This window comes from Aricia agestis, chromosome 6, assembly GCF_905147365.1.
Source record: "Aricia agestis chromosome 6, ilAriAges1.1, whole genome shotgun sequence".
Classification (NCBI taxonomy): Eukaryota; Metazoa; Arthropoda; class Insecta; order Lepidoptera; family Lycaenidae; genus Aricia; species Aricia agestis.
In genome coordinates, this window is record NC_056411.1 from 5,943,888 (window position 1) to 5,962,179 (window position 18,292).

An 18,292-nucleotide genomic window follows, 5' to 3' on the forward strand; every position below is an offset into this window, starting at 1 on the left:
CAGGAAAATATTAAAATATTGACTTCTCTGAAAAATCTGTGGTTGATGGCATAGGCAGATAACGGACCTACGCAAATTATTGGTCCCATTAAGCCAAACCCAGTTGACAAAATATCACGACTAACATTGAATTATTAAGCGTCTCCCAGACAGACGCGGCCTGCGGTGGCGGTCAGTTGGATGACTGGGCCGCGTGGCCGTGGCCCGCGTGTGTCTGTGTCGTTCCTAGAAATCCTAGAACTCTCAAGTCATCCAACTGACCGCCACCGCCACCGCAGGCCGCGTCTGTCTGGGAGACGCTTTAACATAACCCAATTTACCCAAATGACCCAAATTTTTATAATAACAACCCGAATGCTTTTGATTTTACCCCACTAGGTGGGTAAATTAGGTAAATGACAACCCAAGCAGGAGTCACAATTACTGTCAATGTCAGCAAGATAAATGTCAATTAATTGACATTTAGTTTTTTAAATATTTCTCGAATTTGAGATGAGCAACAAAAATAATCTATAATACATAAACCTATAAACAGTATATAATATTAAGACTATGCTATAACATAAAAACGGCTGAACGGATTGGGCTAATTTTAGTCTTAAAATATTCGTAGAAGCCCAGGGAAGGTTTTTAAGTGACACGAAGTTCACCGGGACAGCTAGTTTTTTTTAAAAATGAAATAAGGGGGCAAACGAGCAACCGGGTCACCTGAGAGCTGCAAGTGCGTTGCCGGCCTTTTAAGAGGGAATAGGGTAATAGGGGAGGGTAGAGAAGGGAAGGGAATAGTTGAGGGTAGGGAAGGGAATAGGGTAGGGGTTAGGGGATTGGTCCTCCGGTAAACTCACTCACTCGGCGAAACACAGCGCAAGCGCTGTTTCACGCCGGTTTTCTGTGAGAACGTGGTATTTATCCGGTCGAGCCGGCCCATTCGTGCCGAAACATGGCTCTCCCACGTAACTAGTTTTAAATAAGAATAGGATTTTTTTTTAATTTTTATTGCTTTATTTACATCACTTCTAGTTCATTCGGTCTTTGACAGATGATATTATGTTAAATATAATACAAATATAATATTAAGAGTAAATCATACTACAACAAGAACGCACACAAATAAATAGCCAAAATCGATCCGAGCAAGAGAAAGGGAGTCCGGCGTAGACAGAGTAACGGCCGTTCCCAATATTCAATCTATCTCTGGTTTGACATACAACCGATCGCAGCTAACATTGAATTGACATAAAATATATGTCTCTAATGTCTAATGCATGTCTAATGTGAGCCATAAAGTCAATGATATATTATATGAAAAACTCAAAGCAGATATGTCACTACTGCGCGCATTGTGAAGCTTCAAATACGACCCAATTGGGTCGTCTTTTATTTAGTCTGTCTCTTTTATGTAAATGGCACTTCGTATCTTTTGTTTCACTTATCTGTCAAATTTGTCAATGTGGTTCGGAAGAGATTTAAACCGGAAAATAGTATGAACGTAACAGATCTGTATAAGAAGAATATCATTGCATAAAGTTAATATACCTAGCGAAATAGAGAAACAAAGGCCTGAGCAAGAGAGATGTCACTATTAGTAACATTGCGTGGTAAAAAGAGACGTGTGTCACAACTCACATGACAGCAGCACTCTTTTTTGACGTCCAACTCCAGTCGGCACGTGCCGCACGTTGACAATTTAATCTCATAGAAATTATGTTCAATCATGCTTGTGTAAGTGTATACGTACACATATTGTTACACACAGATAAAACCAATTTCGGTTTCGTTTGACAGCTCGAGATTGTTGCTCTATTCCACTAGGTATATTAACTTTATGATGTGAGCTATTCCTATGTCTAGTAGGGCAAAACCAGAGATTGATCAAATATTGGGAACGGCCGTAAAAGGAGTCCGGTGTGTGCTGTGTGCCCTTATCTGACATCTTGCTATTGTCGTGTTTCGATTTGCGATTGTGTCATTAGAAAAGGACACTCGACCCGCGGGTTTCTATCGCTCGGATCGGTTTTTGCGTACTCGGTTGTGTTGTTTTTTTAGTGTTCTTTTTTTTCATTTTTTTTTAAATAATGTTTCGTTGTTTTTTTTATTTAATATGCAATAATTTGTAAAACTTATTTTACGTATTCATATTAATTTTCGTGATACGCCGGGTTCCGGACGTCGACTAGCGGAGACATGTACAGAGGGTTTTCAGCTACGTCGTAACCATCTTTTTTGGCCAGGGTCTCGAACTTCTTGTATTCTCTCGCGTCGTGCAGGTCGATCAGGTACTTCCAGATTACGACGGTCAGGAGTCCGATTAGGATGACCAGCCCGATCGCACTCCCGACGGCAACTGAAAATAATAGGTTAATTTATTTTATTAAATTCGGAAAACTTACGGCTAAACACAAGAGAAAATATAAATTACACAAACATGAAGGCCAATTACATAGATAAAGTATTATAGTATAGATGTAGTCTTAGCCCGTCATCGCGTGGCCATTTTGTGCTTGTTTTCATACAAGTAGTGTGCGTTTATTTTCTGGAATGTTTCTATTTGTCGATTATTTCGAAGCACATTATGATACAGAAAAGAAAGTCAATTAGTTCATGATATCGATTAACTATAGTTCAAGTGATGAGAATCCGTAAACACACGTAAAAAGCTATGCAATTTTTATACCAAATTTATTAATTCATGTGACATTTTTAGCACTAATGCCTTATATAGCACGAATAAGGGATTAATAAACTTATAAATTAATCTTTTTAGCTTACAAAAATACCGATTGAAAAGCCCAAAAAACGTTGTTCAAAACTTACGTATTTAATGTTAAATCCACGTGTTTGAGGCATTCTTTGACCATTCTTATGGTTTATTATTTAGCGGAACCACAAAACTCATCAATATCTAGCATTAAATGTTCACTAAAAACCTTTATTAACACTTTTATTACATGAAATAATATGCAGACCGACTCCTTTGTTATGTCCTAGTAGGTAGGGCAGGCTCTTTCCAGTATATAGTACCTCAATGGTCAATTACAAGTTTTCACAGATAAACAGAAAAAAAACTTAAATACAAACTTTGAGTCAGTGGTTAACAAAGTAATTATAGTATAAGGTAAAAACAGTACGTTACAATACAAAAGACATAGGGTACAAATTAAGATGTGAAGAATTTTTTAACATGACTGTTCTTCATTTTGGAAATACTGGTATTAAATAAATCTAGGTCTACGTCATATGCAATCGTATTATAATTTTTACTAGCTCTTATAATGAAACTATTTTGCCTATATTATGTGCTATTAACAAATGGGATATGGAGCAGCCTGGGCCTACGCATTTTGACGGGACATGTTACCAAACCTAGCTCGCCAAGTAACTCCGGGCAATCAACCGTGCTGTTGGCTATCTTAAAGAGATATGTTAAATCCGTAATATATCGTCGTTCGTGTAGGGGCAAAATGTGAAATTTTTTACAACGAGCATTATAAGTAGATATGTACCTAATTACGAGACTTAAATTACAGAAAATGTAGGAAGCGCTTTTGGATGGATTCTATTCTATCACTATTACACCTATAATGTGGGTTCCATACTTGGGACGATATATGGGAGTTATACAGGTAATTTTTTTGTTTGCATTCGGCGTCCCTTTTTATTCCCTTTTTGTACCCTGGGCGGTCGCCCAGCGTCGCCCCCGCTAACGCCGCTACTGCAAGGGAATATAATATTATTATGATTGGTGTCTCATGACTTACTCCATATAAGAGCTTTCGACGGCGAATCCAATTCTTCCTGAATCAATATAACGGGCGGGACAGTTTGTACGTTAACTTTAAATACTATTATTGTCGCATTCTTCAACACTTTGTAGCATCTTTGGGCGTTAATATGCTCGACTTCGGAGTCGAATTCGTCGCGATTTATTTTGTACACTTCATAGTCTAGGAGCTGCTTGTATTTTTCATCGCAGCGTTCCTCAGACTTGATGCATAGCACGGGGTCTTCCAGTTGCTTGCACAGTTTCGGACTGTTGGTGTTGCATCTCTCGCAGAACTGTCCGGAACAGCCGTCTGTAAGGCACTTGCACTGTCCGCAGTCACACTCGCCATTGCCGGAGCATACCTGAAAAAAATGAGTTGAAACAGGCTATAAGTAAGGTGTTCATATTTATCAATACAAACATCATAAACGATGGACTTCTTCGAACTCAAATAAAAAATGCCTTCATACTAGGTCGCCTCAGAATATTTAAACGTGTATAACAATTAACAACTAGCAGACTCGGCCACGCGTTGCTGTGGCTAAGGTTTTTACCGACTTCCAAAAAGAAGGAGGTTATACGTTCAGCTGTACGTATCTTTTGTTTTTTGTATGTTCAACGATAACTCAGCCGTTTGTGATCCGATTTTCAAAATTCTTTTTGTGTTGTATAGGGTTTTACTCGAATTTGGTACCATGTTCACAAAAGTGGTGATCTGATGATGGGATCCTAGAGGAATCGAGGGGACTCCTTGAAATTTGTATGAAAACATATAGTGATTTCAATTTTTCCTGAGCATTCGAGGTAAATGCTACCAAAACGTAAGATTTCGCATCAAGTTATAACCTGGATCCGAAGGTACCCAACAGAACTTTTGAATCCTTATAGATACAGGTTCGGGGATTTCGGCGTTGTTTAAACAACTGAAAGCATAAGCCAACACATTAATTTATTTGATCATCATCATCAAAATCATAATTATGCCATGGGTCATCACATTATGACCCAATTATTGATGCTTTTCGTGATATTTTGCATCGAAGCAGACGTTTTTGATGATTATTTCGCTGTTTGTGGACCGATTTTCAAAATTCTTGTGTTGTTGTATAGGTTATAATCTTGATTTTGTATAATAATTACGAAAGTGGTGAGCAGCTGATGATGGGATCTATGAGCAATCGAGGGAAATCCTTGAAATTTATCAAAAGACTCATAGTGGTTAAAATGTTGTTTCCAGTAACTTAAACATAATATGTTACGAATAAGAGAAAGTGCATACGAAGGTGTCTCTTGGTCCAAAGGCACTGAACAGAAGTTTTTAAATTGCAGCATCGCTTAGATAACTGCAAGCATTTACCACAGTTTCACTTACAGTAACATAATGTGAATAGTTAACATTCGTAGTGGTTACTTACGCATAAAGCCTTATCTTTTAAATAACTAAAAAGAGTGAAATTATTTTTTTTAACAAAAAATTAAAACCGACTTCCAAGGTAAAAACAATAATAATATGAACTAAAAAGTATTAAATAACTCTTACTCTATAATAGTGCCTTTTTCAGAATTCGTCTAAATCTCAACTATTTCTGTACATACTACAGTCTTCATTACTTTGAAGTCGGTACCAGCTAATTTTGTCGTGAGTTCAGAATATCTGAAGCTTTTGGGACTGGTCTGGACTGGTTACCTTGGAAGTCGGTTTTAATTTTTTGTTAAAAAAAATAATTGTTATATAACATTGTAGTAAACTATTCAAGGGGAACAGTAGGAGGACATGAGTCATCAAGACCACCATGCTTTTTACATACATGACATTTGTAAAAAAACACGGCGAACTCCATGACTGATTTTCTATTACCGTAACCCCTATAATTTGCAATAAAATAATATTGTGATTATAAATAGGATAGCTGGTTGAATCAAAATTTTAATCGGCAGTAATTTAGGAGGTCCGCCGCGGACATCTAAATATTAATACGTGAGCCAAAAGCTTTGTATCCCTTTTGACGAAAAATAGGGAAACGTACGTGAATGAAATTTTGCACAGTTATAGTTTATATGGTGAAGGAGTGCATCGAGCTAATATTATTTTGATATTATGCTTTTATCATAAATTTTTTAACAAATCATAATAATAATAATAATAAATATCTTGATTTTGAATAAAAATGTGTGTACCTCGTCGGAGTGCGGCGCCACACAGCCCCTGTTGTGTTCGGGGCAGCGGCAGGCCGTGGTGTTCCAGCCGGCGTCGCAGCGGCACCTGGCGTACTCGCAGCGGCCGTGGCCGGCGCACAGCAAGCCGCCGGGCCGCGCGCAGCTCCCGTCGTCAAACTCACACCACTCGCCCGAGAAGCCGGGTCGGCACTCGCATTTGCCGCATCTGGGAAAGAGTTTAGAATAATATTAAATATCACTGAAATGTTTTGATGCTAGAATGAAGAACGAGCATAGTTGTAACCATAAAGTTAATATACCTAGCGGAATAGAAAAACAAAGGCCTATAACTCTCATGTTTATAGTCCTCTTATGTGATATCTTGGGTTTTTTTTTTGGTGTTATTTTTTTTTAATGACATATTTTATCCCATTTAAAATCGTTGCAGAACGGTCACTCACGGCGGGGGGGAATGAGCGGAGGTGACGCGGGGGGAGGCACGCGCGCGGGGGCACGTCACGCGTGGGCGACGCGTCATGTCCATTAATTGTAGTATTTTTTAGGATAACTTTTGGAAGCTATTTCTCAATATTTTAGTACTGAGTGATTATAAAAGAAAAAATACGTGTATTTTTATTTTTAACAAGGATCAATATATCAAAATTTCGCAGGAAGGTTGCGCCCTGTATATTGCTACTTCGTATTGTATATTTTTAGTAGCAAGTAGCAATATATTGCTACTTGCTACTAAAAATATACCTGCAAGTTCCTCGACCGCTACACGGTTGTGTTTCGTTCTGGTAGTTACACTTGTACTTGTCGGTGTCGGTAGCATCCTTCGACCCGCTGCATTGACAAGTCGGCCCGTACCTGTAATGGCAGTCAAATTTATCACAATTTTAAACTTACATTTTCCGTAGTAATAACTATTCTATGTCCTTTCTCGGAACTCAAAGTATCGCCATACCACATACCTTCAAAATCGGTTGAGCGGAATGTAAAGAGAAAAGACAGACATACAAAAGCATATGGACAAGATGCTGCTCGCAATGTTGCGAGCAGAACTGCACTTTTTTGTGATGATAACTTTCCTATGTCTTTTCCCGAGACTTTAATTAGGTATGCCAAATGTCATCAAAATTTGTCCAGCGGTTTAAGCGTTAAGAATTAAGATGTTACATAGTATTAGTATTACTGTAAATTTTCTGGGATTAAAACTAGCCCTTACGCTTCCCGTTATTAATAATGATAGTAAATGCTTAAATACCTGTTGTCATCACAAGCACATACTCCACACTGGTAGGTGCCGGCTTCGTTGCACATTTTCGACTTTCCTTCCCCCTTTTTCTCGCATTCACATTCGCAATCCAATTCTATATCAACTAGTAGCTTCTGCTTCAGTGAATTTATGCCGATTTTGATCTGTTCCTTTCTCTTTTCCAGACACTTATCGACGACTAATGTCAGTTTCATGTCGAGAGAGTTTTTCTGCAGGTTACAAAGTTTGTTACTCTGTGTGCAGTCAGGATCGGCGGTGAGACGCATGTGTGGTGGTAACTCACTTTCCAGCAGCACTTTTCTTACCAACTCCTATAAAATAGTGAAAAGTATAGCAGTATTATAGTAATATATTATGCTTAGTAGATAATGTGTTTTAATAGGGTCAATTCAATTCAAAGTCGTGATCTGTCGGCTAATTTAACATAACGCGACCAAATTATATAGGTCCGCCATATGCCTCTGAATCAATTCCTCTCTTTCTCTGATAGTACTTAGTAAATAATTAACTCACATGATACTCCTTAATGATCATCCCAACAACATCACTAGAGTTCAGAGCAATCACATTTGCACCGTGTATTTCATTCTCCAAGGGCTTATAGTGGTGTATACTTTGGCCGACGATTGTGAAGATTATTTTGATGTTGTTCTCCATTGCCACTTTGTTGATCTGACTGACGGAGGGATAGTCGTAGTCTAGGGCTTTGGTGTATGAATTGTCCTCTAGATGGCATTGCAAGTCGTTTGGCCTGTAAAGAGATTTTTTTATGTAAGCTGAGTAAGTTACAGGTATTGATTGTCTGATGGCTCATTACTGAAAAGGGAAAGGGAAAGGGTTTTTTGGTTAATTCTACTAATGTCATAAATTATAAACGTAAAAGTTTGTAAGTAGGGATGCATGTCTACTCTTGTAAAAAGTGGCTGGCTGAAACTGTTGTCAGCAATAAGACCGCCTATTTGTAAGTACATAATTTTCCTTTATTGTGTTTTTAAGTTTAGTTTTAAATTGTACAAATAAAAAAAACAATTCTGTTCTATTCTACTCTTTCACGTAAAAAATTACCGAATGGATTTTAATTAAATGTTACAGTAATATTATAGCTTATGTATCAGAATAACACTTAGGCTACAATTTATAAAGATATTGAGTGAATTGTACAACATACTCGTATCATGTAGGAAAATATACTATAAATTGCGAGCTATTAGTAGGTGCACTGCCAAAACCGCTAGAGTTATGTTTGATGGCAATTGACGTCATAAAGTGACGCTATATTTATCGTATGTTTTGAAACTATAACAGTTCGCGGTTCGGCGGTTCGATTGACGAGATATCATGGGCTTTATCGAGACGTCAGATCGCACTGGCCCAGTGTACTGCTTAGATTAATTGAACGATTCACCTCACATACCATTATAACGTCACACCGGTCTCAACAGTGCAATATAATGGCGTCGAGTTTATCATCATGAGCACTGGCGAGTATACTGAGTTATATTTCGGAACACGCACTATACACGGTGTAACAAATCTAAGTGATAAATGATAATACTTTAGTTTAGGGCGTGTATATGCCCTTATAATGAGTTCACTGTGAAAGTAGCAGCGCTGAAAGAGGATTTTTTTGTGATTTTGTATGGACAAGTGCCCCAGCATCATACATTTTCCCATACGAAAGAAAAAAAGTTTATTCTTTCAGCGTTGTTACATTTACAGCAAACACTACACAGGGGACATATTATACACATCCTAAGGTATATTATTACTTACTTTTATTATACCTTGTATAGGCTAGTACTAGTTTACACCAATATTGTACCTGTAGGCAGCAGTGAACTTCCCATCGCCAGCACTATGATAATTACTGTCCGTGCTGAACACTATTATCCGTCTCGCTTCCTCCCTCCAGCCGACCTGCTCGCACACCATCGCCTGCATCAAACCATCGAAGCCGGCTTCGGGGTCGTCGTAGTTACCGAATATCTCAATGTTGCCCACCGCTTCGGTGAATTTTACCATGTCCGTGGTTAGTTTCAGGTTGTTTTTGTACGCGTATGCGGCGGAGTGCTCTTTACTGGAAATAAAAAGGTAAAGTAAAAATCCATACTTCCATACTAATATTAGAAATGCGTCTGTCTGTCTGTCTATCTGTGTATCTGTCTGTCTGTCTGCCTATCTGTGTATCTGTCTGTCTGTTACCTCTTCACGACCAAACCACTGAATCGATTTTGCTGAAATTTGTTATGTAGATCCTTTGAATCCCGGGAAAGGACATAGCTGATACTTTTTATCCCGGAAAATGTACGGTTCCTGCGCGAAAAACGAATTTTGCCGCAACAGAGTTGCAAGCGTCATCTAGTTTTATCGAGACTTTAGGCAATATACTGATAGTTATACTTAAATCTAAAATTGATAAATACTCACATAGCAAAAGGCAGGCCAGGCTTTTCGATAAAAGAGCCCATTCCCAATCGAACATTATTATTTAACTTCGTCAATTCCTTATAAATTTTTATGCCCTGCTCTTGGAGTTTGTCCTTATGCTTTGTCATAGTATATGACGCGTCTATCAGATAGTATATATCTAGAGGATAGTCCTTAGCGGGTTTATACGAGAGGGGAAATATAACTGGGAGGCCTGGACGAACTTTTACGCTTATTTTTTGAGGCTTCAACTGTACTGCGCTTGCGGGGTCGTCACTTGATTTGAAATCGTCGTTTTTAGTTATTTGGATGTCTGGCTGTGGATCGTAGACGGGTTTCGTACACCACGATCCTTCGACGTCCGTTTTGGATATACATCGTTTGCCGACATGTTCTTTCTGAAAAAAAAAGTAAAAATACTTATTAATACTAGTGTATTACTCTAGTGCAGTTGTTAACAATTAGTTTTTCCTTTGATAAAGTTTTTTTACTTTGACGAAATAAATGCGAAAGAGTGTCAGGCAGACAGTTACTTTTTTCCGCTCAATCCGTTAAACTCATTTGAATGAAATTTTATTATGCAGATTTCTAGAGCTGTTTGAGTTCTAATGACATTTAGGGCCTGTTTCACCACTTCCTGATAGGTGCCGAATAGGCTATCCACCACTTAACTTGACAGATGAAGTATGGAGAATCTGTCAAAAAAGCTATGAATAGCCTATTTGGCACTTTATCAGAAAGTGGTGAAACGGGCCCTTAATAGTTTAATCACAGCAAAATGAGTTTAATCACAGTTTCCGCGCGATAAAGGAATTTCGACAGAACTCACTTGCGGCCAACATCTAGTGCTGGATGTCTTAAAAGTCAAAAACATTGAAAAAGGAATTTAAAATATTCACAAAAATAAATCAAATCTAAAGTATTTTATTTACAAGTATCATCTTATACATAAATAAACACCATTGAATAAATACTCACCGCCGAACACCAAATACAGTTGTCATAGGCGTAAGTTATACAATCACTGCATTTCAAAAAGGTGGGGCAAGCCGACTCACTATGTACTTCCACAGAAAAAAGATATAGCAAGAATATATAAAACATATGACTATCCATTATAATAATAACAGTACAATACTTTCGGCACGTAGGAGACAAATTGTGTCAGTGGCTTGGCCCTTGAGGAAAATTAATGCTTTATAGCTGTTGATTGTAATATGCTATAAATACCTTATTCGTATTATCCGTAAATTCATTTACAATTTAGGTACCATCGAGTAAATTGATTCATAGGCAGCTAACGAACCTAAGTCCGTCGGTCGGATTATGTCAATTCAATATTAGTCATGAACGCTGAGTTTGCCGAAATACTACCAAATTATATAGGGCGTAACAAAAATAAGTGATAATACTTTAGGGTGTGTACGTGTTCCTTGTAGAGAGTTTACTGTGAAAGTAGCAGCGCTGAAAGACCAAAATTTTTTTCACTTTTGTATGGGGAAACTAGTGACGCTCGGGTCCTTGCCCATACAAAAGTGAAAAAAAAATGTCGTCTTTCAAGGCTGCTACTTTTACAGTGAACTCTCTACAAGGAACACGTACACACCCTAAAGTATTATCACTTATTTTAGTTACACACTGTATAGGTCCGCAATCTGCTTATATGAATCAACTTCTTTGATAGTACATGATACAAAAATGAGTTGGTAATGTTATGTTTCTTACTCTTTGAAGCGAAGTAACCATAGTTTTTGTAACCCAAAAATGCTCTGTGTGTCAAGTTATAAAAATAATTTCAGGAGAAATTATCTAAATAGTTGCTTTATTTAAAAACCAAATGCCAAAAAAATGCATACTTAAAAATTGTATGTGCACGTTACATTAAGTTTTTCGGACACCGACCTAAACTCTTAGGTCATAGAAATACTAAATATAACTTAGGGGCCGTCTATTAATCAAGTGATGTTTTTTTTGGCCTCCCCCCCCTTCCCCTTGGTGATACATGGTGAGGTTCAAGACTACCCCTCCCCCACCCCCTACCCTATATCACGTGTACCTACTTTTACTACCTACCTGTAAAGAATCTTTTTTTTTTATATTCAAGAAGATCACGGTGAATCAAGGCCACACTGCAAGCAGCTTTCGAATTTATACGCATTTGATGAATAAATAAATACACGTAACGCCGCCTTTTGGTTCAGTTTCGCGCATTTGCCGAAAAAATAAATACTCGTGATATATTACTACTATATGGCACTAGTATTTATTTTTTGTGATATTATTTCGTAAATTTTTTATGGACCTCACCTCCCCCCTTCGAGTCTCGCATTATTAATGGACGTCCCCTTAAAATGCGCGGTCGCCAAGTCCTTCGCTGTCGCTTGGCGCGTTCGGAATAGTACCTTAAGAGGGAGGAGGGTGTTTCATAGAAACACGGTTGCTTTTTAATACATTTATTTCATATAATCACTCGATTTTGCTTCTAGATTTTGCTCCGCTTCTACTAGTATTCTTCCTATCGCCTTCACAAGTCTTATTTTGAATCTACCCACATTCGTGACGTCATCATAGTTGATTGTCTTTAAATCTCTTTCGATGTAGTACTTTATGGTGTTCCAAAGCATCTCTCTAGCTTTTAGTATAGCTTCAGCTTGCCTGAAATATACATTTTTTTCATTAAGAGCTACATAATATATTATAAAGTCTTGTATAATGTATACATAGGATCTGATGGCAAAGATTTTCAAAAAATATCCTTGATCATTAGAATCTTTTTTTATATTTGCATGTTTCACACACAGAATAAGCCGCTATAAGGAAAGAAGGATCAAAATGTTTTATTCCAATTACCCTGGTGTTGCTAGAGTCAATTTATTTTCTCACTTTTTGCCATCAGACTCGGGTAGACCTACACGTACTTTTAGGGTGGGTTGCACCAACTTACTTTAACTATAACAAAATCTCAAATGAACTGTCAAATCTCTAGTAAAATTCCATAATGGACGCCATATTTGACGATAACCTTAACCTTAACTATAACTTCGCCTCTGGTGCAACCCACCCTTAAATGTAACAGACAAGGATAAAAGTTGCATAGCGTATGAAGCGTTTAAGCTGTATTAAAAGGAAATGCGACATATCAACAAGCAACGTTTAGGAGGTAGTAAGCAAACTAGAATTTAAGTTTAATAGTTTGAATTTACCTTGTAGGCATTTCTATCTGCAGCTTATGTCTTTGTAGCTGTATCATGGTTGTGTCGTCATCTTCGTTCTTTAAGAAAAAAAAGATAAGTAAATTAAAAAAATGACTCTCTTTTCTTTATGCGAATAGATCAAAGTGTCGATTTCAGCCCATATTATTAATGTACTTAATAGAAAATGAAAAACAACGCACTATACAAATGTTATAGCTAGATACAAAATAATGTAACAAACTACTTTTCTAACGTAAGTCTTAAGGCAGGGATTAATCTCAATCAAAAACGATAACCTTGCACACAACCAAAGACCAAGCGTATACGCATCGCAATAAGATTCATTTTAGCTTAGCATAAAACTATAGGTTCTCGGGCGAATCTTCTCTATTTTTCATGTTTTTTTTAAATATCTTTGGAAATAAATATTAAGAAACAAATTTGTTCGGTTAAAGAATTATTAATATAGATTTACTAACAATTTATTCAAATAAAATTTACAATGATCCTAGTTAATACTTATATTTCGATGAAATAGAGTTTTTTCGGAGGTAAGTTTGTAAATTAATTACAGCCAAAGTATTACGTTTTATTAAAATGTTTACGGTTTAAGGTGTTTTGAATATAGTGCTTTATATCTCATATTTTTTAACACTTCGTTAATATATTGGAACTAGGTAAACCGGGAGTCACGGAATAACAAATTGGGGTTTATCCTCGCCTTAATTAGCAAATAAGGACAAAAATTGTGTAACGATTGTGTCGATTTCTTATTGAGTAATAAATAAAGAAAAACTATAATTTAAATGTAACTTAATTGTAAAAACTTTTTAAAACATACATAGTGTATCAAAATTCAAAACTAAGTGTTAATACTTTAGGGCTTAGGGCGTGTTTGTGTACCTTATATAGAGTTTAGTGTGAAAAAAGCAGTGCTGAAAGAGCATTTTATTTCATTTTATGGGCAAGCGCCTCAGCGTCATGAATTTGCCCATAAAAGTCACAAAAAATAATCACCCTAAAGTGTTCACAATTACTTTTGATACATCTGTATAACCTTTTCACTTTTTACCTTCTCAGTAGCGATATTTCCTGAAGCAAACAATAAAGCTGTATGTGGGGATATGAGGGAAGTTTTGTATACGACCAGGGCCCGCCTCTCTAGGGAGTGGTGGCCGCCGAAGTAGGTTAAAAGGTGGGTGCCGTGTTTAGACTTCTTTATACCGTAGTTCACACTCTCCGTGCTTATATGTGCCCTTTCGCCTTTGCTGAAATTAAATAATAAAACTTTTATGCTTAATTTACTAATGAATAAATTATTATTATTACTAAATGTTCCTCGCGACTACATTTAAAATTAAATTCTGCAGGAACCGGAAAAGTAGCTACTAGTTTTTTACAGAAAATAACCAAACGAGGACTACTTGTCTTTATCTGGCACATTGGAAACGTCACATGACAAACACAGACGCCTTGAATAGTTGTAACTTGTAAGCTGTGTAAACATTTCTATCAGTTAGAGCAGTGGTCCTCAAACTTTTTTTCATGCGGGCCACAAACATGTTTTGGTCTTGGTGTCGCGGGCCGCAACAAAATTTTTTAGGTTTAAAAAATAACGTTCTTCAAAATTAAAAATTTAAAAGTGAAGAAAAGAAATCACGACTTTCACGATGAATTTACATTATTTTGCCGGTGGGTGTGAATTTCAAAATGTTTTAACATCACGCGGACCACAAATAAAGTCCCGGCGGGCCGCGGGTTGGGGATAGCTGAGTTAGAGTGTATGAGTTTTTCATACTCCAAAATGTATTACATATATTACGCGCTGCCTTATGATGAAATAATTCAAATTTTATTATCATAAACGTATTTGGTTTTAGTTTCTACCTATTTCTCCGCTATAAAATTATGAAGATTTTTTAATTCAGCTTATAACAAATAAGAGATGGTAAATTAATTTATAATATTATCATATTTTATTTGAGATTTATCATACATACATGATTCTATGTTATAGTTCTAAGCTTATGGCATTCAAAAGCGGATAGTTACCTAATTAATAAACTTAAAAAAAAATCCTTAGCTCTTTCTCGGTAAAATGTACTGTTCCCGTGCGGTAAGTGTATGAAAATGCATTTTTTTTACATATTCTCGATTCTTAATACTTATTCGAAATGAACATTTAATAGGAAAATACCATATTATTGTAATTTGTGGTCATTCTACTGTTTGGTATCCGGGGGAAATAGCAACAGGGCACTTAGTCAACTTACGTTCGATAGTTGCGACAGCGAAGTTAGAAATCACATCGTAATCAAAAATCAATGCGATTTGGAATAAGCCATCGCAAGCGCTGTCACTAAGGGCTGTCCTCACAGTTATGATTACTTAACTTTAATTTAATGATGAGTTTTACAGAAAATGTATGGAGCTTATGTTAAAATTTACCATATTTAAGTTATCATTAATTCTCTCTGAGTGCCGCTAGCGCCGCGTTATGTAAAATCTTATATGAAATTTCTAACTACGCTGAGAATGCAAGTTGTCTTAGCACCCTATTCTCGTAATGACGTAACCAGGCGGTAGCGGTCATTGACCCCTGGCCAAAACTTTTCATATTTATCGTTTTCTATACAAACAGCGATTGACAACGAAGTGACAGTTAGTTCCTTTTTTCGCCACCTGCATTTAAAGCTTTGCCGAGTTTTCTTGGCCGCCATTTGCGGTAGTCAAATTACAACAAAATTTTGTTCAATAATAATTAAATATCGAATAGTTCTTCAAAAATCTATTATAAAAAAATCATTATAATTGATAATAAGTGTCTGGGTGTCCAATTTTTTACATATTTAGTACTTTCATAATTTAAATGGATGTAGTACGGAATTTGACCTTATACCTTACCTACCCTTAACCATACTCACTACTCAGGTCTAACCGAGTGTGCAAAATACGATGTCGCCCGAAACATCTGTCACTGTCTACGATCTCCCTTAAATGGCTTTGGACTCATATTACAAAGTTGGTTGGTTTTCAATAAGTCATTTTTCTTATCGGCCCTAGACTAGGAAGGTCAAGGACCACTGGTGCTATCTTCATCCATTTTGGCTATAGACTATCGTAAAGAAACATGTAATTTTTCTAGTCATTTCACATCAGTACTTACTTACCCTAGTTAACATCAGTACCTAGTAAACACACCTAGCGTAGTCGCAAGTTTGCCTTTAGAGTTTAGTCTTGACATATTTCTTGGTAGATATAGTCATGCGTTAGTTATATAGCATTATCATTTACCTAGCCATTTTACAATAGTACTTACCTCGTAAACACACCTAGCGTAGTCGCAAGTTTGCCTTTAGTCTTGACGTATTTCTTAGTCGTCAGTAGCGAGTTGGAACCAGACAACAAAATGGCTGTAGTCAGTTCGTCAATGTCGGAGAAACGGTTTAATTCACCGTCCGCTTCACCCATAACACCGCTTTTTAGTAAATTCTCAAGGTAGAGATTGGATATTGCTGAAATAATTTATGTTTTGTATTACTGGATCATAACTATTAACTAGAAAAATATAGGTTTAGTATGTGCTGCACAGAATGACATAAGAAACAGTTAGAGATCTTTGGCTTTGGATAGATAAGATGGTTTGACAAAAACGGAAGGGGAAGACGGAACGGTATCATTACGGTCTCGCCAAACGACCTTAAAGTTATGCTAGAACTACGCATAAAGTTAAAAACACAGTATTTTAGTGCAATAGGCATAAAATATTATCGTTTTTAGCGACACTATCTAATGTGGGTTGTTGAAATTCTATTTGCAACCAGGTATCGTGTCAAACAGTCATATGTCACGATATCTGCCATGTGTCATGATACAGCTGTCCATGTGTCACCATAATATTATGTCAATTTGACACGATAGACCTGACGGCTACATCGCGGCTCTTGATGGCAAATAGAATTTTAAATCTTATGCTCGTTCATTGCTCATAATCACATTCGGCTCTAGTTGTAATATGAATTCTCTTCCTTTTATTTAATATATTTATATTGTAATTATGTTTATTTACTCTGTGTACATATATTTAAAGGCTAAGAAACAATATTTTGCTTTAAATTTGCTTGTTCTGGTTTTTCTGTTTCATTATTATATCTTGTATTTGCATGGTCGCATGAAGTCATCACTCATCACCCGTGCCCAGTGCATGGCAATCAGTTTACGTTTTTAAATAACTGTTCACATCTTTCGCCTTAACTCTGAAGCTGGCAACTCCTAAATGGGGAGGCTTACGCCAAAAGAAGAAGACGAAATAGAATTTTAACAACCCTCATGGTAACAATGTAGATAGTCATAACTTATAACTGATACGCAATCTTTTTTTCCTAGCTCGAGAAATAAGAACTACTCTAGATCAGACTTGTGTCGTCTTCATCCAGATTCAAAAAACAATATGACAATATATAACAAATTATATATTATTATTGTAGGAAACATTATATTCGCACTTACATTTAACGTATCTCAATCTATCAATCCTCAGGCCGTATCTGTCGCACCAGGCGGCGACCGCGTCCCGTCCCTCCCTACATTTCTGCTCGAAAGTATCTTGAATCCAGTGTAACGCAGCATGGTCCGATGTCTTGTTGAACTCACTCTTGATACCACGTATTTCTGAAAAATAAAGGATTTATAAAATGGTATAACTATAATTACCATATGCGATTCATTAAAATTATTTAAATGAGCAGAATTTCTTAATACTCTTGTTTTCAAATTTGAGCTAACCAAGGTAAATACAGGGTAATTTGAACTAAATTTAAATCAGCGAGTGTTTTGCATATTGTCACGAGTACCGTCGTGACCATTTTGTTATGCCACCGTGCTTCTTGGTTCTTGGTGCCAGATTAAAAAAAACTTGCTGATTTTGCGTTAATTTAATTACCCTGATTATAGATATGAATTCTTGCGTGCGGCGTACGTTAGTGTGTGCATATGCAGACACGACTGTGCGAGCTAAGACCGTATATGTAAGTTTATATGTCTTATCTTTGCATTTATATAGCATCGCACTGAAAAAACTTGAGGTTGGTGTGCGTGTCTGTATGTGTGTGCATACGAATACACTATACGAACATGCAAGTGCGTACGAGCTTGTGTAATGTTTCCGTGAGTCTGTGTTACCTTCTCGTCTATCCGCGGCAGAATGAAACAGCTCGACACTATCAGCGCAATGCACGGTGACGTTAGCAGCCGCGACCACTCCGCCAAGAATCGCCCCGCTGAGCAAACTCGCGCCTAACCGCGGTGGCAGCGACAGTGGCGCTAAAATAGAGCCTAGGCGCGTGAGACGCTGGGAACTGGTTAGGGCACCTAAAACAATATTACTATTATTCTACAACTATACAAAATGTAACAATCAATAAGGACAGAGACAGAGCAAAAATGTATAATTCCTGCCTCGAATTCGAGCCA

The 18,292-nt window shown here is 37.0% G+C and overlaps 2 protein-coding genes across 2 annotated transcripts in view; both read right to left on the minus strand.

The window, feature by feature from the left end:
- Nucleotides 1-1,896: 1,896 nt before the first annotated feature.
- On the minus strand, nucleotides 1,897-10,742 carry LOC121728096 (integrin beta-1-A-like). The gene is made up of 9 exons (XM_042116203.1): nucleotides 10,605-10,742; nucleotides 9,627-10,024; nucleotides 9,022-9,276; nucleotides 7,713-7,950; nucleotides 7,188-7,510; nucleotides 6,680-6,790; nucleotides 5,942-6,146; nucleotides 3,759-4,125; nucleotides 1,897-2,344 (listed from the first exon to the last, which is right to left on the minus strand). Exons 1-9 carry the CDS (start codon nucleotides 10,740-10,742, stop codon nucleotides 2,139-2,141), a joined length of 2,241 nt encoding a protein of 746 aa, XP_041972137.1. The 3' UTR covers nucleotides 1,897-2,138.
- Nucleotides 10,743-12,067: 1,325 nt separating this feature from the next.
- Nucleotides 12,068-18,292, minus strand: part of LOC121728439 (ATP-dependent RNA helicase DHX30-like) — a 32,980-nt gene continuing 26,755 nt past the window's right edge. The window contains exons 17-22 of the mRNA XM_042116633.1: nucleotides 18,002-18,190; nucleotides 17,330-17,491; nucleotides 16,140-16,335; nucleotides 13,893-14,088; nucleotides 12,830-12,897; nucleotides 12,068-12,281 (exon numbers count right to left, since the gene is read on the minus strand). Coding sequence (XP_041972567.1) covers nucleotides 12,080-12,281; nucleotides 12,830-12,897; nucleotides 13,893-14,088; nucleotides 16,140-16,335; nucleotides 17,330-17,491; nucleotides 18,002-18,190 — 1,013 coding nt within the window. The 3' untranslated portion in view covers nucleotides 12,068-12,079. The remainder of the gene's footprint in view (nucleotides 12,282-12,829; nucleotides 12,898-13,892; nucleotides 14,089-16,139; nucleotides 16,336-17,329; nucleotides 17,492-18,001; nucleotides 18,191-18,292) is intronic.

Excerpts from the sequence above, each read along its gene's own strand:
- LOC121728096 (XM_042116203.1), bottom strand. The coding sequence starts at position 10,742 with ATGGATAGTCATATGTTTTATATATTCTTGCTATATCTTTTTTCTGTG. Across the intron at positions 9,277-9,626 it reads CCTGGCCTGCCTTTTGCTAT|TAAAGAGCACTCCGCCGCAT; the intron begins GTGAGTATTTAT and ends TTTTATTTCCAG. Across the intron at positions 4,126-5,941 it reads TGGCGCCGCACTCCGACGAG|GTATGCTCCGGCAATGGCGA; the intron begins GTACACACATTT and ends CATTTTTTTCAG.